Source organism: Ictidomys tridecemlineatus, chromosome 5 (genome assembly GCF_052094955.1).
Source record: "Ictidomys tridecemlineatus isolate mIctTri1 chromosome 5, mIctTri1.hap1, whole genome shotgun sequence".
Classification (NCBI taxonomy): domain Eukaryota; kingdom Metazoa; phylum Chordata; class Mammalia; order Rodentia; family Sciuridae; genus Ictidomys; species Ictidomys tridecemlineatus.
The window spans coordinates 162,735,123-162,760,220 of record NC_135481.1 but is presented as its reverse complement, the minus strand read 5'-3'; the positions used below and the strand labels follow the sequence as shown (position 1 = coordinate 162,760,220).

The following is a 25,098-nucleotide window of genomic DNA, read 5'->3' as shown; positions in this document are numbered from 1 at the left end:
ATGAATTTTGGGCTGAGATTGTACCTCAGCGGTAGAGTGTTTGCCTAGAATGTGTGAAGCACTGGGTTCTATCCTCAGCACCATATAAAAATAAAAAAAAATAAAATAAAGATATTGTGTCCATCTACAACTAAAAATTTTTTAAGAAATGAATGAAAGTATGCCATTTGCTGGTAAATGGATGGAACTGAGAAGCATCATGTTAACTCAGTAACCAAAATTAAAACTCAAAACTTAAATCATGATATGTGGGAAGCTAGAAAGAAAAAAGAAAAAAAAGTATCTCATAAAATAGAAAGGAGATCAATAGAGTAGAGGAAGGGAATTGGGTAGGGGAGGAGGATGGCAGGGAAAGAAGAGGTACTGGGAAATGACATTTATGTTCAAGCACAAATAGGTCACAGTGAATCCCACTGTTAATTATATTGCACCAATAAAAATGTATTAATAAAATATCCTCAAAAGGTTTTTAGGAGAATAAAGAGGAGTTGCTTTAGTCAAAGATTAAAATATTTCAGAAAAATGATTTTTAAAAAGGAAAACTAATGAAGGTTGATTTATAATTTAGTAGTTCTTTCTACCCATACATGCCAAGGAAAGGTACATTTACATTGTGGTTATTATATAAGGCTTAAAGTCAGATCAATTATGATTTTAACTATGTCTTTTCAACCTCCTGTTCAAATAACCTTTAGCAAATAATTCACCTGTTCTGAACTGCATTTTCTCATTAGTAGACTAGGGATAATAATAGGGTCTGCTTCACAGAGCTGTTTTGAAAATCCAGAGAATGAAAATCAAAAGAGATACAAAGTACTTCACAGAGTGCTTAGTATATATACATGTTCAGTTAATGCTTATTTACTGATCTTGATTCTAATATTAGAAAAATGACATTTATATGAATGTCATAAGATTATTATGGGTGTTTTCAAGTCTTATGCACAGAAAGATGGGTATATGACCAACTTTAACTTTTATAGTATTTACTTGACCTATATCCAGGAATTCTGAAACTCTAAAACAAAATCATGTTTCTGCAATATTAGTAGTAATCTATATGAATCAATGGCCAAGGAAAAGAATAGTTTTAGTTTACTTTAGTGATAAATATTTTAACTATTGTTATAGTTGTATAAAAAATGAAGATAGTGACATATGATTAGAATATGATCAGATAGATTACCATCTAATAGATGGGTATAATTTAATGTAGAGAACTTAAAGTAGAATATTTGAATTTTTATGTAGGTGAGTCAGGCAGTATGACTGCATATGATGAAATATTTTTTAAAAAACTTTAGTGCTGGGTTTCTAACCCAGGGCCACTGATACAAATTTTTGATTTGATACAAATTTCTTTAGTCACCTTTACTTGATTAAATTAAATGTTATTTTTATGTATTTGTTCAACTAAAGTACATTCAGAAATTAGAATTTTGAAATTATAATTGAAATCATTAGAAAAATAAGGTTCATATAATCTGTAAAATATTTAAGAACAGGATTGACAGCTATTATTTGATTCTATATAAGAAATTTCCTGGTACTAATAAAGCACTAAAATTTTTTTTTGAGTTTTTGTTTTTTTTTTTTCTTTTTTTTTCTTTTTTTTTCTTTTTTTTTTTTATTGGTTGTTCAAAACATTACAGAGCTCAAGACATATCATCTTTCGAGTTTTTGTATTATAATTTTTCTTTTAACTTTTTGTTGAGCAATAAATGACGCACACACACACACACACACACACACATATGTATACAGCTCAGTTAATTTTCACAAACTGGTATACTTACGATTTAACATCTAGATTTAAAAAAAAATATCAGTATTGCAAAGTTCCCTGGTTTCCCATAAAACCCTGTAGTGGATACAGAATATTATAGCCACTGTTCTAACTTCTAGCAGCATAAATTAGTTTTATTAGTTTTACATTTTAGATTCATTTTGTTTTTTATATAAATAGAACAATGTATTGTTTATGCTTCACTGTTTGGCTACTTTTTTCATCTTTATGCTGGCAAGATTGATGCATACTGTTTGGTATCAATGTAGACAATTATCATTGGTATTAATATTTCATTATGTGAATATGTCACAATTTATATACCCAGTCTACTATTAATGGGCATTTAGGTAGTTTCCAGTTTGGGTCTATTGGTATTACAGTGAACATTCTAACATGTTTGTGTTTATAATAGTGTATGTATATATTTTTATAAACAAATATGTATTTCTATTGGGTCTTTATCTGGTATAGGAATCACTTTAAGCCTTAGTAGATAATGCCTTGTGGTTTTCAAAATGAATGTATAACTTTATATTTTCATTAGCAGGGCATTCTCATAAGCATTTGGTATTTTTTATAGTTTTAGAAAAATAGTGCATGACTTAGGTTAAATGGTAATATTTTAATGAATTTGAAAGGTATGCAATGATAAATTTGAGCTTTTAGCTGTTAGGATCTTAGTGTCTTTTAACTAGTGCGAGGATAACTAGAAACAGTTTCTATGAGGACAGGGTGAAAGTATGAATGAAAATGAAGCTTTGTAATGTGTTAAATCATCATTTCTTATTTGTTATATTTTTCTGCTCTCTGGCCTGTCATTTTGCTTTTCTGATCTTCATTTTTTTCTGAAGTAATTTTTGAAATCAAACATTAAATCCTTTAAAATATTAGAAGATAATTCTCAAGAGAAAATAATTGCCAAGGGGAAATGATGGTTGCCAAGAAATTCCCCTCTGGAGTTTTCTTCTATTTTTGACCCCTCCTGTCTCTAGTTTTAAGGAAATATCTCTTAGAGTTAAATAGTAACAAAGTGCAGAACTTTTTTTTAGTTTGTATAAGAAAATAAAAGAAAAAAATGCAGGGGGAAGCAGCTTTTTTTTTTTGTATTTAGAGATTTTTTTTCTCTTTTTGAGAATTATTCAGTGTCACTTAGGGAAATATATTTTGTTTGTTATACATACTGGTTAACTGAATTTTTTAAAAAGGATACTTTTCTTCTGGTTAAAAAATACACCTTAATATGTTAAAAAAGGAAAACAATAATAAAGCATCATCTATACATATTATTGTTAAGTTCATATTTGTTTACTTCAGGTTCTTTCTTTTTATTTCATAGATTTTTTTGATAAAACTGGTTTAATAGTGCATTTTGTATCTGATGACTGATTTTTTGTTTGTAAATACAGTAATAATTTTATGTATAAGTTTTAATGGATGCACAATATTTAATCATATGCTTGAATGTTAATTCATTTAATTGCTCTCTGATTGTTAGGAATTTACGTGGTTTCATGTTTTTTGCTATTATAGATAGGTTGAGACATCATTGTAGCTGAGAAATCTTTGCCAAAATCTTTTTAATTACTCTTTGGAATAAGTTCTTTGAAGTGAAATTGTAGGGTTATAAAAGTTTTTAAATTTTTGGATATATGTAACCTGGTAGTATGGAAGGGTTAAAATATCTCTCAAGGTGTAAAAGATATAAAACTTGCTCAATATAGGATTTGATGAATTGTACTTCAATGTTGTTTTAAATTGCTTTTTTTTTTTAAGACAAAAGGAATATAGGTTTTGCTACTACCTTGTAGAGTAAAACGCAGGATTTTACTGATAAAATTTTATTGACATTAGTAGGCCACAAGTAACTTGGTGGATTTTGCCAGGAGGCAGTGGATGATGGAGTTCGGGTTGGCCTGGGTAACATCCAATGCTGAATGTTTCTAAACTGAGAAACCCAAATAGCTTAATTTTAATGCTGCTGCTTCTCTTCCTGAAATTTAAGATGGTAGGGTCAGATGGTTACTGAAGTTCCTCAAAATGAGAGATGAATTATTTTTTTTCACTTTCATGGTATATTACACCTAGCACAGCACTTAGCAGTGGGGAGATCTTATGGCTACCATTTTGGTTCAAAGAGGGCACTGAGGATAGTTTTTCTAAAATTTCAAGATTTTATAGGTAAGATGATCTTAAAATCCACCCCTGGACCTAGGATCAGTGAAGCTCCATAGATGCTGTATTAGACAGAGCAGTTATGCTTTCTCATCTTCAGCTTTAGAAAGTTTACTAAGTCTTCTCAATGCTACTTTTCATGTGGATGGAAACAATTGGACTAAGACTGTAGAGGAAGGAACAAGTCCTGTAAGATGGTATACAGTTAGTATTTACATTATGAGGGCCATGGGGAAAGTAGATTCTAATTCTGTCTGTAGTTAACAACGAATAAACATATCCTCTTCTTTTTACAGTTCAGTTCTTGTAATTGTATGGCTTGTGAGGTGGATTATAGTTAAATTTAAATAAAAGTTGAACTTTATAATGATACAAACTGGCATTTCATGCTATTTGGAATACACCATTCTTTTTGCTTTTTACAATTTAATTTTTAAAATTATATAGTAAAATTGAAAATTTTTTTGGTGTGCAGTTCTATTAAATTTAATGAAATAAATATATTTTTTGTTTCATATAAAGGTTTCACAGTTTGTGTTCCCCAAAGTTAATGTATTGAAATCTTACTCTCTAATACAACATTTTGGAGAGGTATGACTTTTAAGAGTGATTAGATCTTGAGGGTTTTGCTCAATGAATGGATTAATACTGTTAGCATGGGAGTCATTTATGCAGAGAATTGGTTCCTTATGAAAGGATGAGATTGCCTATGTACTTACACTTTATTTTCCCCCTCTCCCCCTGCTTCTTCTCCCTCTCTTATTTCTCTCCCATGTGATATCTTCTACATATTATGGAGACAGTAATAAAGCACCAACCACTTATTGGTTTCTCTGTCTGGGACTTTTCAGCCTCCAGAACTATTAGAAATAAATTTATGATCATTATAAATTTCCCAGTCTCAGATATTCTTTTACAGCAGAACAATATAGATGGAGGCAATAGTAAACTTAATTTCAAAAAGTTGGGATTGGGGCTGTAGCTCAGTGGTAGAGTGCTTGCCTCACACTGTGAGGCACTGGGTTTGATCCTCAGTACCACATAAAAATAAATAAAGATATTGTGTCCATCTACAACTAAAAAATATCTAAAAAAGCTATTTTTTTCTCCTTTTTAAAAATGAGTATGGAAACTTCTACTTTTGTGGACTTTAAAACTACTAGATGGGGCCTGGGGTTGCAGCTCAGTGGTAGAGTACTCGCCTAGCACGTGTGAGGCCCTAGGTTCTATCCTCAGTATCACATAGAGATAAATAAATAAAATAAAGGTATTAAAAAATACTGGATGGTATTCATTTTGTTCAGTCAACTGAATATAAATGTACTTATTTAATTATTTGTTTACTTGTTTTTTCTGTAATTAAAGCCATAGTTTATATGTATATGGGGATTTCTTTTATGAAGTGAACTCTGTTTTTAAAAATGAAAGAGTCGATGCTTAATATTTGAGTAGAACAGTATTCTTATTTGTATTTCATATTTGCTGTTTTTTGATTGACAGTGGTAAATTTTGTGTTATTATAAAGGAAGATTTGCTCATTTTGATAAGAAAGAAGGTTGATAATTATTTTCCAGCATTCTTCTGTAGTTTAGCTTTCTAGTTACAGAAACAATCAATGTTTACATTTAAATAAGACAGAAATAAGTATTTTATTTTGACAAAGTATCAGTACAAAAGCAGCAACTTTTTCACTACGCATTCCATTTTTATATTTTTTAAGAAGCAAAGTTATGGTATAAAATTTCCATAGCTTTTTTTAACTTTGAAGTGCAATGTGATTTGCTTTGTTAAGTTTTATATCACATCTCTGTCATGTCCAAAATTAAACTTCAAAGTAAGTTATATTTTCCCACACTGGGATTATGAATAGAATAAATAACCAGAGAAATGTTTAAATGAATGTAGAAGTATACGGATGTTGACTAGGCTAACTACATCTTCCCATATAAACAGCCTGTTAATGTGCAATCAGTGACTAGAGTTGCCATGAACTTGGAGCTTAATGAACAGGTGGAGAAAGAGGATGAATACCAATCTAAAATGGATCTGACAGCTTATCAGGCAGTTTCACTGATCGCTAATCCATTTCATTTGGCAACTTAATTTATCACACAGTTAGAATTTTCATCCCATGGGTTTTCAGGTGGAAATTAATTCAGAAACATGTCCAACACTGCTGGGTTGAAGAGACCATCTTAAGCTTTGTGAGGATACTTAGAAATAAATTATTTTAAATGCAGAAACCAGGTTTTCTTAATGGTTCCATTTGGTTTATCCAATTCTTTCTTAAAATATTTATATGGTTGTAGTATCTGATGATATAATTATAACATTGAATTTTTAAAGTTTATTCATGTAAGAAAATTTCTAAATTCAATTATTAATTTTATTCATTGATGAATAACCACTAAAATGTTAGAAGACCTGTGAATATAATTCTATCTTTACATATAGAAAACCCAGAAGGTTTTGAATATGTTTATATCATTCCTAGCAAGAAATAATGAACAAAAGAAATTATTTCTTAAAGCTATTAGGTTTTAAGTACTTTAGAAATATCTTTTTAAAACTCATTATTTTACTTAAAAATATCTACTAAAGCAATGTTCCTAACAATAAGGAAGAAAGGTGACCTGCCTTTTATAGGTTACACTCTGACTCTGCTTGGATTTCACAGGGACGTGATTCATTAGTTGGTGTTGGCTTAGGACCTGGCTATAGTTTAAAATAACTTCAAAACTAGGAACACATTTTCTTCATCTTTTAAAGATTTGATTTATAGTGCATAGAAAGTTAAATTGAATATTGATCCTTGAAAAGCAAATGTGTCCTGTAAAAAAGTGACAGAACAAGAGAACACAATAGACGATGATAGAGTGATTGATTGTCCAAAGCCTGGAGATAGGCACCTCTCCCTTATATGTCATCTTTTCTAGGCATCTGTAACTCTGAGAGCATGATGAGGATGAAGAGTTAGAGGAGATTAGCTGCACCCTGACATGAACTGTTACATTTTATAAAAAGATTGAGGGAAGCTGATAACAAATCATTTCTAAGAAGGAATTTGAAAAATGAAGAAGAGGGCACAAGATCAATAAGATCTATGATATAACTCCAGGAAGGGACACTAGGGAATTTTTTATAATTTTTCAAACCCTGAGGTACCTTTAAAAGAATTTAAGTCAATGAAAAATAATCAAGATGACAAAAAAAAAACCACAAAATGGGCTAACCCTGTCATTGATTACATATGTAAGGCAAATTTTGCCTATTATTCTATGACCAGGGTTATTAAAGTAGTAGCTTCATAATCTAGAGGGGATCTGTGTTGAATCATCCTGCCATCCTTCCCAAATCTCCTTGCTGAGTCTTTGGCATTTTCTCCTGAAATATAGTGCAGACCTGCAACCTTGTCATTTCGACAATTGGACTTTGTTTTCTACTTTTGATGGAAAATGGTCACTGAGTCTAGTACTAGCCCTTGGGAATCAAGCCAAAATTAGAAGAAAAATCCTTGGGTCATTGTTTTACTTTCTTTCTATTAGAGGAGTGTTTGTGTCAAACTTTAGTGGGCATCAGAAGTTGCTTCTGTGTTTACCAATTAGAAGATCATATTGCTTTAGTTCTGCTTTCAAAAGTTCTAGGAGTTTAAAAGTTAATTGAGAGTTGAATATTTTTCTTCAGTGCCACATACATGTGGCCATTCTTGGTAAGAACTGAGAAAAAAAGTCCAAATAAAATAAAATAGAACAAACATAGAAATATATAAATGGTGGTGATTCTGATTTTTTTCCCTTAGGGAATTTGAGATCCAGTAAGTAAACTTCTATTGGGATATTATTCAAATATAACACAGGCTAACCTATTAATGACCCAAATATTATATCTGTAGATTGACTGATCTACATAGGTTAGAAATGACTAGATTACCTTGCATTGTGATAGAAATAATGTAATTTGAGAATCGGGTGAGTCAGATTTATGAATATTGGGAAGACTGCTTTAATGACAAGTATTGTTCCTGATATAGCTTGTAATTTGAGATAGTGAACTATTCTATTCATTCTGTCAAACTGAGGCCTTCACCTGTAGTAGTGAATTATTTAGAGGATTTTGTCTTCTCAGTTGTTATTAAAGTGCTTTTACCAAATAATATATTCTCTCATTATGGTGATTTATCAGATGAAGAACTTTCTGAGATCAGGGACTGTTTTATAAATTTATATACCTCCAATAGATTGTAGCATATCTGGCCCATTGTTAGTATTTAGGAAGTATTTGTAGAAATAATGATTGTTTCCTATTATCAGGATTTATAGTTAGAAAGTGATAGATAAAATTATACATAGAGGATTTTCTACTTTCTGTAAGTTATCACGTCTTTCCCTGGGCTTATTTATTTGTTTATTTAATTATTAGTTTCATTATAGATATACATAATATTGGGGTTCACTTTGATATAAACAGGCTTGAAATATAATTTGCTTGAATTCAGTCCTCAGTACTTCCCCTTTCCTTCTTCTTCTCTCTCTCCCCTTTTCCCTTTTCCTTTACTGATTTATTTATTTATTTATAGTTTAAAATAAATATATATTTAAAATAAATATATAAATATGTTGATATATATAAATGTGACATTCACTGTGGTATATTTATATATGTATACAGGAAAGGTTTATCAAATTCATACTACTGCTTAATATTTTTTAATGCATGTTTTTTCTTTTACTTAAAAATGTTTTGGAAGCACAAACAATATTACAAACATAATAAAAAACAAGAAGAGATAAAATTACTGATTTTCTTCCAGTGTTAGTCTCTAAGCATTTATATACTTTTACTGCATTTTTATGATCGAACTTGGGTACTGAGTTTCTACTTAACATTAAATTTTTTCATATAATTTTATATAGCTCATAATTATAATTCTAAATTTCTACATAGTATATTTTTTATATCCTGTTTCCCCCAATACTCCACTTCTCCATTACTTTTGTGTCTCTAGTAAATTCCCATTTGGGTTTCAATGTTTCACTTAGTTTTTCAACAGTCCCCTCAATTCTGTGGATTTTTATTATCCTATACTTTACATATTCACTATAGAACTTTTAATATTAAATATTTTTTCTTTTAATGGAAATTACAAGAAATGAGATACATCTGAACATGGATTATACAATTCTGTGTCTTAATGCCTCACTCACTGGTAGTTACATAGTAGGCCCTGAGCAAAAAATTATAGAATACAGAATCATTCTAAGGTCTGGGAATAGAAGGATGAATAAAATAGGTTTCTGGATTTGATGCTTAAAAGTATACTGGCAGAGAAATAGGTAGATATTATGTAGAGATTATTTTGTTTTAGAGTTGTGTGTATATAGTGCTAGGAGAACCCAGAGGAGACTGATTTATGTATGCCATAGCTTTTTGTTTCTTATGAGTTTTCATTTCTGTATTTGCAGCAATGGTATGGGCAGGCTAAGAAGGACTAATATGTTTGTGGTGCTTGATTTTTCTTATCAATTATTTACCAATAAATTCTCTTCTCAAATGTGCAAATTCTCAAATGTTCATTGTTTGCTCATGTCACTTCTGATTTATATTTGGCATTTTGAAATATGTTTTTTTCACAAAATTATAAAACCTCCTTTTATAATTATGGTAGTCTAAGATGAGCCTCAAGATTCCCTTTACCCCTCTGAGTATACTGGCTCCTGGTAATCTCTTGGACCATAAATTTGATGATTATTTTCATGATTAGGTTATGTTATATGGTACACATGCCTTTAAGGTTATTCTGATAATCTTCTGACCTTTCTTTAGAAATTCTGACTGCAGTACTCCTTTTGAAAGTACAGTTTTCTTTGTGTTTATGGCCTACAGAAATGTGTGTTAATAAATGTGTTGTTTAGAGCTATTAAATTTGTGGCAGTTTGCTATCCATGAGAAAATGAATACAGTAATATATTAGTGATTTGTAATATTCACTACTTATAATATCTTTTTTGATTTATTTATGAGTTTTGATAGTACTAAAGGTTTGCTTTTTATAAATTAAATCTATTGAATTTTTTCTTGATGATATCTAGAACTTTTTCAAATTTTATAAGGTATTAGGTGATATGGGTAGAACTCAGAAGATTTGAGTCTTGAGTCTCAAATGATGAATTTGTTGGACTTTGTCACTAGCATCCTTTCTGCATAGTAATTTATAACCTTAAATAGTCACCCTAAACATTCACCTATTCCCATTACTACTTAGCTATGGAAAAATAGAAATCCTCTTTTGGAAAAATTTGGGAATTTTCTGGTTCACTCAAAGCACTCCTTTGGATATCTGAATAGAACTTTTTAATCTAATATTTCAATGGGGAGCTAACAATGGAGGAAAGTCATTAGTCCTTTCTTTCACTGTAGTTCTTGCTAAGAAAAAGCTTCTCTAGACTTTCATTTTTTTCTTTTTCTTTGTTTTATTGTGTCAGAGATTGAACCCAAGCATGCTTAACCACTAAGCCACATCCACAGCCCTTTTTATTTTTTATTTTGAGACAGGGTTTCACTATGTTGCTTACAGCCTCATTGTTGCTGAGGTTAACTTTAAACCTGCAATCCTCCTGCATTAGTCTCCTGAGCTGCTGAGATTACAGACTTGCACAACCATGCTCAGCCAGACTTTAATTTTTATTCCAGCCTTCTTCCAGACACTCTGAATGGCCTAGCTCTAGCTTATCTCCTGTAATTATCAGTGTTGTTCTGATCTAGAATGGGCTTCTGTAAGAACCTTCCATAAGAGGATGAGTTTTCAGTTTTCTTTTATGAATTTAGTATTAAACTAAAAAGCGTGGTTATAAATGGCAATATAGTAATTGATTTTTGACATCTGTCCATATTATTGATCATGTTGATGCTTCAGGTATTCTGTAACATTCCTGAACTGATGTTGAAAGCATCCTAGGGAATCCTTACCATTATGGATCATTTGTTCTTTCAACATATGATGGTAGGGATCTACAAAGACCTTGTTATTTTTTGCCTTTCTCATTTGGCATGTTACATTAAATAGCCTGTGCTAAGAAAATCTTTAATGTCAGAAAGTAAAGTACATATATTCATTTTCTGCTAGAATTAACAGGAAGTCTTGGGTTTTACATAGGCAAAAGCTAGTAATTAAGACAGTATTTTGATTTTTATAAAGTAAATGTTTGATAATTTTTTCAGGTATTAGAGCTTAATTTAAGCAGTGATATAAGTATGGAAATGAGAACACTTTAATTATGATCCTGTCAAGAGTACATAGTTGGCCCAGTACAGTGGTGCAGGCCTGTAATCCCAGCTGCTGAGGGCCGGAGATGTGGCTCATTGGTCGAGTGCCCCTGAGTTCAATTCCTGGTTACTCCTGCTCCCAAACAAAGAGTATGTAGTCATTATGTATCTGTTAGGAAGTTAGAAAGTGATCCTGTTAAATTATGTCATTTATTTATTTATTTATTTATTTATTTGGTACTAGAGATTGAACTCAGAGGCACTTAATCACTGGTCTACATCTCCAGCCCTTTTAAATTTTTATTTAGAGACAGCATCTGACAGGGTTGCTTAAAGCCTTGCTAAATTGTTGAGGCTGGTTTTGAGCTCTGAGATCCTCCTGCCTCAGCCTCCCACACACTGGGATTATAGATGTTTGCCACCCCGCCCAGCTTCATGTCATATAGTTTTAAAGATTGACAGGAATCAAAATATAGTCCTGGACAGATGCTTCATGTTATAGTTGGAAAACCAAGCCCTAAAAATTGGAAGTAATATGCTCAATTACATGCAGGCCTTATCTGAAAAAACCATGAGTAGGAATTAGGATTCCTGACATTCCTATACTTTTCCTCAATTCAGTTCCATATACTGTTTATCATACTAACTTTATTAAAAACTGGACATGGGGGAGGGGTAGGTGGTAGGGATAGAAGGAACAGTAGAATGAGACATTATTACCCTATTTACATGTATGATTATACTACTGATGTGACTCAGCACCATGTACATCCAGAGGAATGAGAAGTAATGTTCCATTTGTGTACAGTGTGTCAAAATGCATTCTACTGTCACATATAACTAATTAAAACAAATAAAAAGACTGGATATGTACTTTATGATATGAAACTGATTCTGCAGGTTTGACTCTGGTTAATTTTAACACTTATCCTCTTTTCTGTAATATTGAAACAGTATGGTTGTTATTAAAATCTTCAGTGAAACTTCTGTTTTGAAATATTTGTTTGGATGAAAATGGTGGTGACCGAAACCTCTGACTAAAGCATCATAGTTGGCCTGATTGAATTTTTGAAGATTTTCGTACTGTATTGTTGCTGAGAAATTTTGGTTTGTTGTTGGTTAGAGCAAGGAAACACCTCTGTAAATATGGTTTTTTCTACTAACCCCTGACTGCTTTTCTATTGATCTCCTTTTACTTGAAGTGATGAAACTAAAAGAGGCATTATTATGTTTTTTAATGAAAGTATTGATTTTTTATTTGAATGGAAAATATCTTAGTTGTTAAGTTGCTTTATTTATTTTATGTCTTAGGAATATACTTCTATATTTTACTTATATTATATTGAAAATCTGTAATTAGTCTATGGGTTATTTCAGTTACTGCCTTTATAAAAGCTGGTCTTCCTTTTAATTTAGAGACATGAGAATCCTTTTTCCCCTGTACTTTTTTCCTGCTGTATAAAGGCATATTTTCTTGGCTGCCAATAATATTTTATATGGAAAACATGGGATTGTCTTACTAGTAGAGGTCCCCAAAGATGATCCTATTAAAGCATTTTTATTTTCTCCTATAATAAGATGGACAGTTCCTTTTTTATAGGAAGTCTGGACAAATATTTGACAAATAGTTTCCTCCTGGCAATTATCTTTCTCTAATCCTGGGAATAGTACATATTTGGATAGGAGACTGTAAATGGATGACAGTATCTCATGTAGAAATTCTGTGTAATTTCTTAGTTCTATCTGTTCACTTTTCACCTTTGTAACCTTTACTTTCCCATCTTAGATTCCAGAGATACTCAGATGCCTGTCCCTACAGTCTGTGCCTATCTGACCTACAAAACCTCCTTTCTAGTGTGCTTGATATCAGTTTCTCACCATTAGAGATTGTGTAGCATCTTTCAAAGTGAAACTTGAAAGATGAAAGTAGTTTGATCTGGCAAGTAGTTTCAAACTTGAAAGGAGTTTCACTCAAGTCTAGTACCAAACCAGTGTTTTTATTTGCTTTTTTTTTTTTTCATACTAGGGATTGAACTCAGGGGCACTTGACCACTGAACCACATACCCAGCCCTATTTTGTATTTTATTTAGAGACAGGGTCTCACTAAGTTGCTTGGCGTCTCGCTTTTGCTGAGATTGGCTTTGAATTTGCGATCCTCCTGTCTCAGTTTACTAAGCCACTGAGATTATAGGCGTGTGCCACCACTCCCAACTTGTTTGTGTTTTTGATGAGATTATAGTCAGGCAAGAGAATGAGCATGATATTGTGTAGTAACTTGGAGAAATTAGCTTGCCTCATGTGCAAAGGCAGAGAATAAGGTTCATAATTTTCAGTACAATACTTTAAGTAAGCATAGACGTGAGTATAATTTCCTGACTTTGCTAGAAGTTATTTGGTTTTTAATATATAAGCCCTATTTTAACCAAATATAGTCTGAATGTCATAAAATTGAAATGATTGATTGATACAAGATAATCTCTTTAATGTTGATTAAACATCTGTTTTTCTCCCTGATGTGTCATATGGGATCTCTAATTAACTTTTTTTTTTTTTTTTGTGGGGTGGAGCATACGGGGATTGAACCCAGGGTTACTTGACCACTGAGCCACATCCCCAGCCCTATTTTGTGTTTTATTTAGAAATAGGGTCTCACTGAGTTGCTTAGTACCTAGCTTTTGCTGAGGCTGACTTTGAACTCTTGATCCTCCTGCCTCAGTCACTGGGATTATAGTGACTACCACTCCCATGTGCTGCCACTCCCATCTCTAGTTAACTTTTCTAGTTTTTTTTTTTACTGATTTTTTTTTTAAAGAGAGAGTGAGAGAGGAGAGAGAGAGAGAGAGAGAGAGAGAGAGAGACAGAGACAGAGAGACAGAGAGAGAGAGACAGAGACAGAGAGAGACAGAGACAGAGAGAGAGAATTTTTAATATTTATTTCTTAGTTCTCGGTAGACACAACATTTTTGCTGGTATGTGGTGCTGAGGATCGAACTTGGGCCGCACGCATGCCAGACGAGCGTGCTACTGCCCTGATTTTTTTTTTTAATAAATGACAGCAGAATGCATTACAATTCTTATTATATATATAAGCACAATATTTTATATCTTTGGTTGTATATAAAGTATGTTGACACCAATTTGTGTCTTCATACATGTATTTTGCATAATGATGTCTATTACATTCCACCATTCTTGATAACCCCCTACCCCCTTCCTTTCCCTCCCACCCATCTGCCCTATCTAGAATTCATCTATTCCTCCCATGATCCCCCTCCCTACCCTCACTACCACACTCTGAGTCAGCCTTCTTATATCAGATAAAACATTCGGTATTTGTTTTTTTGGGATTGGCTAACTTTACTTAGCATTATCTTCTCCAACACCATCCATTTCCCTGCAAATGCCATGATTTTATTTTCTTTCATTGATGAGAAAAATTTCATTGTATATATATGTCACATTTTTTTAATCCATTCATCCACTGAAGGCCATCTAGGTTGGCTCCACAGTTTAGCTATTGTGATTTGTGCTGCTATAAACATTGATGGGGCTGTGTCCCTGTAGTATGCTGTTTTTAAGTCCTTTGGGTATAGTCCGAGGAGAGGAATAGCTGAGTCAAATGGTGGTTCCATTCCCAGATTTCCAAGGAATCTCCATACTGCCTTTCATATTGGCTGCACCAATTTGCAGTCCCACCAGCAAACTAAAAAGTTTTTTCTCAGCAAAAGAAACAATTTGTGTGGTGATCCGAGAGCCTACTTCCTGGGAACAAATTTTTACCCCTCACACATCAGATAGAACACTGATCTCTAGAGTATATAAAAAAATTCAAAAAGCTAAGTACCAAAAAACTCCCCAAACAACCCAATAAATGAATGGGCCAAGGACCTGAACAGACACTTCTCAGAAGAGGATATACAATCAATCAACAAATATATGAAAAAATGTTCAACATCACTAGCAATCAGAGAAATGCAAGTCAAAACTACTCTAAGATATCATCTCACTCCAGTCAGAATGGCAGCTATTATGAAGACAAACAACAATAAGTGTTGGTGAGGATGTGGGGAAAAAGGTAAACTCTTATTAACTTTTCAATGTGTGCCTTGCTTTTTGACTATTTCTATCCCTCTTAACAAACTGTTTCTCAGTGGTCATGTAGTATTGGCCATAATATTTCTCTCCTACTTAAGGTTTCCTTGTCTGGAGAAGTATCACCTTTGCTATTACTGAAGCATCCATGGTACAGAAGGGAGGAAGAAGATTGTGATGCCAGGGTACATGCTTTACCAGGTTACCTATGCCTTCCGAAGATATTTTATAGCTGTTCATATGAGTAGCCTTTCTTAGAGATGAAAATCTCAAGTTCTGCCTTCCCAGAAGTCAGCTAACCTAAAGAAGGCTTTTAAAGTAGTCAACTTAAAAAAAATCTAAAATCTGAAGACAGAGAAATTATCATTATTCAAGAATGGTAACATTTCTGCTGGGCATGGTAGTGTATGCCTGTAATCCAGTGACTCAGGAGGTTGAGGCAGGAGGATCATAATTTTCAAAGCTAGCCTCAGAAACTTAGTGAAGCCTTAAGAAACTTAGGAAGACACAGTCTCAAAAACAAACAAACAATCAAAAAAAAAATGAATCTTGTAAGTTGGTTTAATTGCTAGGAATTTCTTGTGTGAGTCTTAGAACTGAAATGTCAGGTATGTGTATATTATGCTTACAACATGATATACATATACCATGGTGAAATACTACTTCATACCAACTAGGATTGCTATAATGAAAAGTGGGGAGGTGGTGGAATATCAAATGTTGATAAGGATGTAGAGAACTTGAAACCCTCCTACACTCTGGTGGGAATATAAATTGGTAAAGCCAGTGTAGAAAATGTTTTGTCAGTTTCTCCAAAAGTTAAATGTGGAACTATCATGGAATGAACAAACAATTCCACTCCTAAATATATGCCCAAGAGAACTGAAAACATTTATCCACACAAAAGCTTTTACATGAGTGTTCATAGGAATATTATTCCTAGCTGAAAGTGTAAACAATCCTAATGTCTATCAACTGCTGAATGAATAAATAAATGTGGTTTGTTCATTTAGTGGAATATTCAGGCATATAAAGGAATGAAATACTAAGATATGTTATGGCATAGGTGAATACCTAAAACATTACTCTAAGTGAAAGAAGCCAGACATGAAAGATCTCATATCATATGATTTCATTTATATGAAATATCCAGAATAGATAATGGGTATAGAAAGCAGAATGATAGTAGCCAAGGGGATTGGTGGGGGTGTTTGCTGGGTATGGGGTTTTTCTTTTGGGGTGATAAAATGTTTTAGAACTAGATAGAAATAGTGACTATATAACATTGTGAATATACTGAATTCCATGAAACTGCTCATAAAAACATTAATTTTATGTTATATGAATGTCACCTCAATAAACAAATAATCAAACTCATAGAATTTAGTGTGAGCTTCTTTTTATTGATTGAAATTTGCTCCCTTTAGTCTTGTTGGTTAAATTTTGAATAATTTCAGGCCTAGGCAACCTTTCTTGTGGTAGCATTGCTTTTTAATTTCATACTGAATATGCACACACTCTATTAATGTATGTGCATGTTTATGAAACATGAGTTCAAACATAGTGCTTATAAAATAATTCAATCACTTATTCATACATTAAATTAAGTGGTTGAATTATTATTACACATTAGATAATAATTAGATAATAATTTGGTCTGTTTCTATCTGGGTTGAGTATCCCATATCTTTTGAAATTCTTGGCATCAGAAGTGTTTCAGATTTCATAGTTTTTTAGATTTTGAAATATTGCATAGACTTTACCAGTTGGGCATCCCCAACCCCAAAACTCTGAAATCCAAAATGCTCCAAAATCTGAATTTCAGCTTTTGAATTAGGAATGCAAAACCTGTATTTTCATGAGTGTGTGCCACACACCCCTGTAAAAATTTTCTTTTTTAACTAGCATCAAAATAGTGTAAAGATCATGTTTAATTTGTTTTTGAGTCCCATTTCAAAGGAAATGGCTACTTTATTGGGTTGGGAAGGACTGTGTTGGATTAGATGTATTCAAATCAGCAGTCTCTAGAAACCAGTGTAGAACTTGTGAAATATTCAGTATTATTTTGTTATCATATTCTCTTAACTGAATTTTAGTTGGTGAATTTATATGCCCTTTTTCCCTTAGGATGTCAAGATTGTGTAAGCTTTATTGGTAACAATATACCAATTTTACTTAAAAATGTATAATTTTTAAATTTTATTTTAAAAATATATAATATATATTTTATATTACTATGAAAGGGTTGCCATAATGAAATATCCTAGGCTGGGTGCCCACACAACAGAAATTAATTTTTTTACAGTTTTGGAGGAAGGGAGTTCAAGACCAAGTAAGTAAAATTGATTTCTCCTGAGCCTTTCTTCTTGGGTTTCAGATGGCTACCTTTTTGCTAGACTTCATATAGCTTCTTTTCTGTGCACCACTGGTGTCTGTATATTCTCATCTTCACTTCTTATTAGGACACCAGATACAGGATACAGTCAGATTGTATCAGAGCACATTCTAATAGCCTCATTGTAAATTAATTACTCCTGTAAAAGTCCTTTTATCAAGTATAGTTATTCTAAGGTAATAGGTTGAAGGTTCAATATATGAATATTGAGGGTACACAACTCAGTCCATAACATATTCCAAGCTAAAAGGTGATGTTATTCTGTCTACAAGAGTTTTACTATGTGTACTTAACAAACTCGGTCATCCAAGTTTACCAAGAGGTATATTTTCTTACATTGTTAGAGATGGCTCTGATTTGGAGAGGAGAAAATTGATAAAAAAATGTTAAGTGACAAGAACATTAGGAGAATTTTTGACCTCCCTGCCTTTTGTTTGGTACCGGGGATTGAACTCAGGGGCACTCAATCACTAAGCCGCATCCCCAGCCCTATTTTTAATTTTATTTGGAGACAGGGTCTCACTGAGTTGTTTAGCGCCTCGTTTTTACTGAGGCTGGCTTTGAACTCTCTATCCTCCTGCCTCAGCTTCCCTAGTCACTGGGATTACAGGAACGCAGCAGTGTGTCTGGCTCCCCCTTTTTTATATCAGAAAAATATTTACATTTATCATAGAACAGTTCATTAAAACAATATATTTCTATTATTTTAATGAAGAAATAGCACATTTTGGCACTTTATAATTAACCCATTATCAGGATTTATTATCTTATAGGGAGCAAAAGTGTTAAGTTCTACATTTTCCTTTGGGCTAAATAGAGGTACTCCTTTTAGCTAGGAACAAACTGGGATAAGTTTGTAATGTTTCTGAGAAAAATTATAGATACTTTAGGTGAGAATTATTTCAAGGACCAAGTGTTTACTTTTTATCTTCAAAATCTGTGTACATAGAAATTTAAAAAAATTTGGCAGTTTAGAAAATGTTTTCATTGTGGATAATATTTATGACTTCTTATGTATGCTATTCTTTTAGGCAAGGGATAAAGAATTGTTTTCTAATGTATATATTTGGCTTTTAAAATCTAGGTGGCAATATATTTCAAATGGAATATTATTTTTTGTTTCTATTGCTTAAAACAAACAAACTCTATAGGCTTCATATTAATCATCAGTCACAGAGCAAAACCATCTAAATTCACACAAAGTAAGCTAGATTAGTTTGTGTACATAAATAGGCATTTGCTCATGAGGAGGCATTTAAATGCAGATTTCCAAGAAGTAGTACAATGTCTGTAACATTTCTGTGTCTCAAAATGATTTGGATGAAATACTATCTGACGAGGTCAACTTAAATGTTCCACTTGAAACCAGTTGATTATTCACAATAATGGAAGGAGAACATAGGCATGTAGACTCCTAAGAGGTCTTTTGTCTGAAAACTATTTCTTTGCATTTAAAGATATTTTGGCACTACATTTGGATAAAGGTGTCATTTTACTAGTATCTTTTTGGCTTATTGACAGCCTTTGAATTTTAAATAAATATTGGAATGTATTAAGTTGATTGCAGTTATGTATAAGATTTTATACTTCTATCTTTAGATTTTTGGATTTCCTTCTCAAGAGATAGAGACCTTTGCAAGACACTTTATTTCTCAAAAACCAATCCAAAACAACCACAAAAAACAATACATTTGGCAGATAAGTTCCAACTGATCGTTAATGTTCTTTGCAGAGAATGACAATATATACATTTATTAATTAGGGTTCTATTTATAGTTTACTTTCATTGTTGGACATTTTTTTCTTTTAATTAAGATGACTGTATCTGTTAGGGTTTTCCAGAGATGATGACATGATATGTTTTTATATATATGTATATAACATACATATATTTATTAATTAAAGGAATTTCCTCTTATGCTTATGGGGAGACTGACAAATTCCAAGATCTGCAGCTAACAAGCTTAGAAACCCAGGAAAGTCAACTGTGTAGTTTCAGTTCAAAGACTGGCAGGTTTGAAACTCAGTAAAAGCCGATATTCCAAAATCTGAACAAATTTCCTTTTGGTCCTAAGAATTTTGGATAAGGGATATTCTACTCATATGTTATCTTCTTCCACATTATTGTAGACCCTGAAGATAAATTGGTGAACAAGATAAAGTTGCACTTTACTATAAGTTATAGTCCAATGGAAGTGAAATAAACAAAAATATATTAAAATGTCAGGTAGCGCTATGAAAAAATAAAACAGTAAAGGGAAGCTATTTTAGATAGATTGGTCAGGGAAAATCCTGAAGGCCTGACATTTGTATAGACATCTGAATGGAGTGGAGGAATAAATGATATAAACCTTGATAAAAACATATGTAACTAAAATTTCTGTCATGGTTGAAGATTTTGTTTCTTATATCTCTACAAAAATTTGCCCAATATAGTAGATACAGACAGTATCCAACTTATAATGATTCAGCTTTGTGATTTTTTTGACTTTATGATGGTGTGAAAGTAATACATATTCAGTAGAAACTGTACTTTATATTTTGAATTTTGATCTTTTCTTGGGCTAGCAATATACAGTATAATGCTTCTTTTAATATTGGAAGAAGCAACAGTGAGTTACAACTTTCAGTCAGTCTTATAATCATGAGGACGAAAAAGAAAAACAATACAGTATTGCTACTATAATGTTCAGGAGGTTGATGTACCAAATACATTTTTGTTTTATGATATTTTCAGGTATGGTGGTGGTTTTTTTATATATATAACTCCATTTTAAGTCAAGGAGCATCTGTAATATGATATGTCACACAAACCTCTCTTTTATGAAAGCTTATTGTCCTAGTTTTTGGGAGTACAACTTCAGAGACTATCTCAGATGCAGGGAACCAGCCTGACTATGGTAATACCCTTCCCAATGCCTGCTGTAGAACTATCAAGGTCTGGCCATTTTGGCTTAACTCAGCATAACTCTGAAGGGCCATTCTAGTTCCAGATGTCCCAGTGGGGTCAATCAAGACTGTTGCTAGACCTGTATCATAGTTCAGTTTCTTCCTGTGTCAAAACCTGCTTCATTTCCCTCCTTTTCCACAGGTTTGATCCCAGAGGTAGTACTTAATTATCATCCTTCTTACTCATCTTGGTTAAGAATTCTGCTTCCCAGAGAACCGAATGTTTGCCGTGAAGTTTTTTGAATCTAGACTTATTTATGATCCAATTTCAATAATATTGGGCAGCCTGTTTTATATCAAGTTATAGTCTGCTTCTGACAGAATTTTACATGTTAATATGAACCTTACTTTTCTAACTATAATTCTCTGAAAATGGACTTTCTACTTATAACATGGTTTGAAAATTGCTAAAGAGATTGTTTCCTAAACACTGAGAGAAACATGGTATTCCAGAAGCAGCAGTTTATCATACTGTTCTGAATATTATAGAAGTCTAATATATTCAGTTTTATTTAACTAAAATCTGGTTATTAATAATCTCTTTTTTATTTGTAAAGGTATGACACAAACTCATATCAAATGAGTAGGGATTTTCAAATTATCTGCATGCTCTAAAAAGAGAAATTATTTCATAATTTCCCTGCATCTTTTTCCATTAAGTATTTAAGAAATGCAAAGTTCCTAGTAATGGCAACAAAGTTGTGAACAGCTTAATGAGTAGAATATTTTTAAAGCAACGGTCTTGCAGGATACAAAATCAACATGCAAAAATCAGATGCATTTCTTTTTTTTTACTTTAAAAATTTTAAATTATTATTATTATTTATTTGTTCTTTTTATTTATACATGATATTAGAGGCAATTTTGACATATATATACCATCTAATTCTAATTAGGATCCCAGTCTTGTGGACGTACATTATGTGGATATTCACTGTGTTGTACTCATGTATGCACATAAGAAAGTTACCAGATGCATTTCTTTATGCTAACAAAGAACTACCAAAAGAGAAATGAAGAAAACAATTCCATTTACAGCACTATCAAAAAGAATAAAATACTTAGGAATAACTTTAAACAAAGAGATGAAAGATCTGTCCACTGAAAATGATAAAACATTTATAAAAGTAATTGAAGAAGACACTAGTAAGTGGAAAGATACCAGGTTCCTGCATCAGAAGAACCAATATCTTCAAAATGATCATAATGCTCAAAGTGATTCTCAGTGTCAGTGTAATCTGTATTAAAATTTCTATTTTTCACAGAAATAGGAAAACAATCCCCAAAATTCATGTGGAACCACAAAAGACCCCAAGTAGGAAAAGCAATCTTGATAAAGAAAAAGTAGAGGCATCACACTTTCGGATTTCAAATTGTATTACAAAGCTATAATAATAATCAAAACAGTATGGTACTGGCTAATAAGAGACATATAAACCAGGAAAACATTTAACTAAAATCTGTGAAACGATAAACCGGCCTTTGGTAATAGTTTTAGAGTATGTTTGCTATTTCATGCATGTAGCGTATTAGTAATCAGTCTTGAATTACTAAGGAAAATGCCAGTAGTTGATAAAATAATAATGGTGAGATTTAATGGGATACAAATACAATGAAATGATCTATGCCAGATGGTTTGCCATTTACTAGGAGTTTGACCATTACTAGATAAACTGGCTTTCTTGCAAGGTTTTTATAATATGAATATGTATTTATTGTTTTAAAGGAAAGATCACCATTTTCATTATAATGTGTATATATATATATATATATATAAGTCATATAAATGATACTTTTATGAAAAAGGTATTATTTTTGTTATTTAACATAAAAAAATTTCTGAAAATACATTTGTAGGAAATTCCAAACCAATATTCTTCTTTTGACTTTGAGTAAAACATTTAATTAGATTGATTCAATATAACTAGAAAGGAGTTGATTAATTTTTATTACAGTGGTGAGAATGCTGAGCTGTAATTGTTCTATGTCTTGCAGATATACACTGTATTTTTAATATATTTACCCACATTTTCACCATTGATTTAAAAATATCTGCTTTTTAAATTTATTTATTTTTTTGGCTGCAAAGAATAGAGCTTATGTATACTCTGACTGCTGCCAGATGATTTCTAGCCAATACCTGTAGCGGTGGAGAAGGCAGAGTGCTAGCTGGTTTTTCTTTTATCCTCAAGACTGGGCATGCTCTGGGAATGTGCACCTGCCATAGAGCTCTTTATTTTTGAATTGATTATCAATGGTATTGGCCAAGAGAGTTAGCTGGTGGGCTTTTGTGCCCTACCCAGTCCTCTTTATAGGTCTTCCCTTCTATGCTGGGAAAAGAAAGATGAAATTTACTGTGTTTTTGTACTGGACTTGGCATTTACTCTAATGAAGAAGTTGATCATATTATAGTCATTTAAGACAGGCAACCTTCTTAGCCTCTCTCACCCAAGAATAAAAATTTATTCTTCCAAATTTACTATAGCATATTTATGGGTGTGTTGTGGGAAGGGTGGATATCCCTAGACTAAAATCCTGGTTTATTCAAGGGAATCTTTCCCATCGTAATGGAATTTTATACCTATTTCATTGTTTCAAACATACTTGTAATTGTCTAAGATACCTTAATTCCTTGCTTTTTATCCACCAGCCCTCTGTTTGACTATAATTGACACACTTCAATTTCCTCATCCCTAAAACAGATGAGTAAATAAACTTTCTCTAACATGCATTAAGGTTAAAAGCCTGTTTTGGAGCCAGAAATATCTGGGTTTGAATCTAGGCTCTGCTGCTTGCTATTTTTGTTTTGGATTTAACATTTGCCTTCTCTCATATTTAAAAGGAGATAATGATAACTAGTATGTATTTTTATCATAAAAATGAAAGAAGAGGGGCTGGGGCTGGGGCTCAGCAGTAGAACACTTGCCTTGAGCGTGTGAGGCACTGGGTTTGGGCCCCAGCACCACATCAATCAATCAATCAATCAATAAATAAATAAATGTATAAAAAAATAAATGAGGAAGATACAACAAATAAAAAAAGAAGGGAGATCACATATGTCAAGAGCATAATAGAAGGCACATAGCATGTCGACAGTATGTTACAGTTTTTAATATTGTTCCTTTTCAGGATCAAGCATATAGGTCAGTAGCAGAGCATGTGCTTAGCATTTGCAAGTTCCTGAGTTCAATCTCCAGGGGGAAAAATATTCTTTTTCAGCTTAAAGAAATCTATCTCTACATTGGTTTCATCTAATCATTTATGTAATGAATACATACAGTGTTTTTTTGTGTGCTAGGTTCTATTCTAAGCATGTTTCAATTATTTACTTATTTAATCCTTATGAATACCCTATAAAGTAAGGACCTTTTTGTTCTTTATTTTTAAATTTTTACTCAGTGTGAAATTGGGTCACAAATAATCTAAAAATTTGCCCATGGTGATGCTGTTGGCATATGGCTAAACTAGATGATTTAAAAATAGCACTAGCATTTATATTATATAAACTTTTTGGTTTTCTAATTCACTATGTTTTGGTTCTTCTTAGAAAGATTTGAAGAAATGTTAGGTAGCTTACTCTATGTGAATTTGATCAGGCCAGCCAGAGGTAGCTCATTTTTGTCACCAGGGTGTGCTGTGATCCCACTAATGTGAACTTATATTGCAGGTGCTGTGAAGCTGGACAGGAATCTCTCTACTGTCCTTATTGCTGCTTAGCGACCACAGGATTTCAGCTTGGCACTTTACAATCCCCTGGGCAACTTCCCAAGATGCCAATTTATTTTCTTTTTGTGTTGTGCCATCCTTCCATGCTCACTGGTGTCCTCATGTAAAAGAAGGAGCTAGCATGTCTTGCTTGTCAGCAGAGTGTTCCAGAAGAATTCTGTGTTATGTATTGTGATGCTGCCACCACACTGATTATTTTGCTAAATAAGAAATCAGTATGAGGTTGCCAAATTGATGGCATTTTAAAACTTGATATCTTTAACATTTTGTTAAACTTGTTACCGCTTTTAGCACTTGCACATTTTCTTCTATTTGCTAAATTCATGATGAATTTGGAATTAATCAGATCTTATTTAAAATGTTTGATATGCTCCTATAAACTATTAATATTTTCTATAATCAAATAACCTATCATTACTAGTAAATATTATCTGGGATTCTGATTAGAAAGGAACACTTTATAATTACATGTGGATTAAAAACATATTTAATATGTCTATATAGTATGAATTGTAAAAAAAAAAGCATTGATTGATTTAAAATCTTAGGGTGGTTATATAATATATACACTCACAAACATCAAAGAAATGTTATGTAACAGTATCTCTGGTAGACTAATCTAGCATAATATAATAAATTAAGAAAACTTTTTATGTATTTCATCATTCTTTTTTTTAAATTGAATTCATCTCTTTTTAAAAATTATTATTT

The 25,098-nt window shown here is 32.3% G+C and overlaps 1 protein-coding gene across 10 annotated transcripts in view; it reads left to right on the top strand.

Moving 5' to 3' along the window:
- The window catches only part of Macrod2 (mono-ADP ribosylhydrolase 2), a 1,956,002-nt gene that overhangs the window by 101,020 nt on the left and 1,829,884 nt on the right, over positions 1-25,098 (top strand). The window contains exon 4 of one of the 10 annotated variants that reach the window (XM_078051390.1): positions 24,329-25,044. The exons of the other annotated variants lie outside the window; for them this stretch is intronic. Within the exon in view, the coding sequence (XP_077907516.1) occupies positions 24,329-24,378 (50 nt within the window). The 3' untranslated portion in view covers positions 24,379-25,044. Of the gene's footprint in view, positions 1-24,328; positions 25,045-25,098 lie in introns of those variants that run through there. 10 annotated transcript variants of the gene reach the window in all.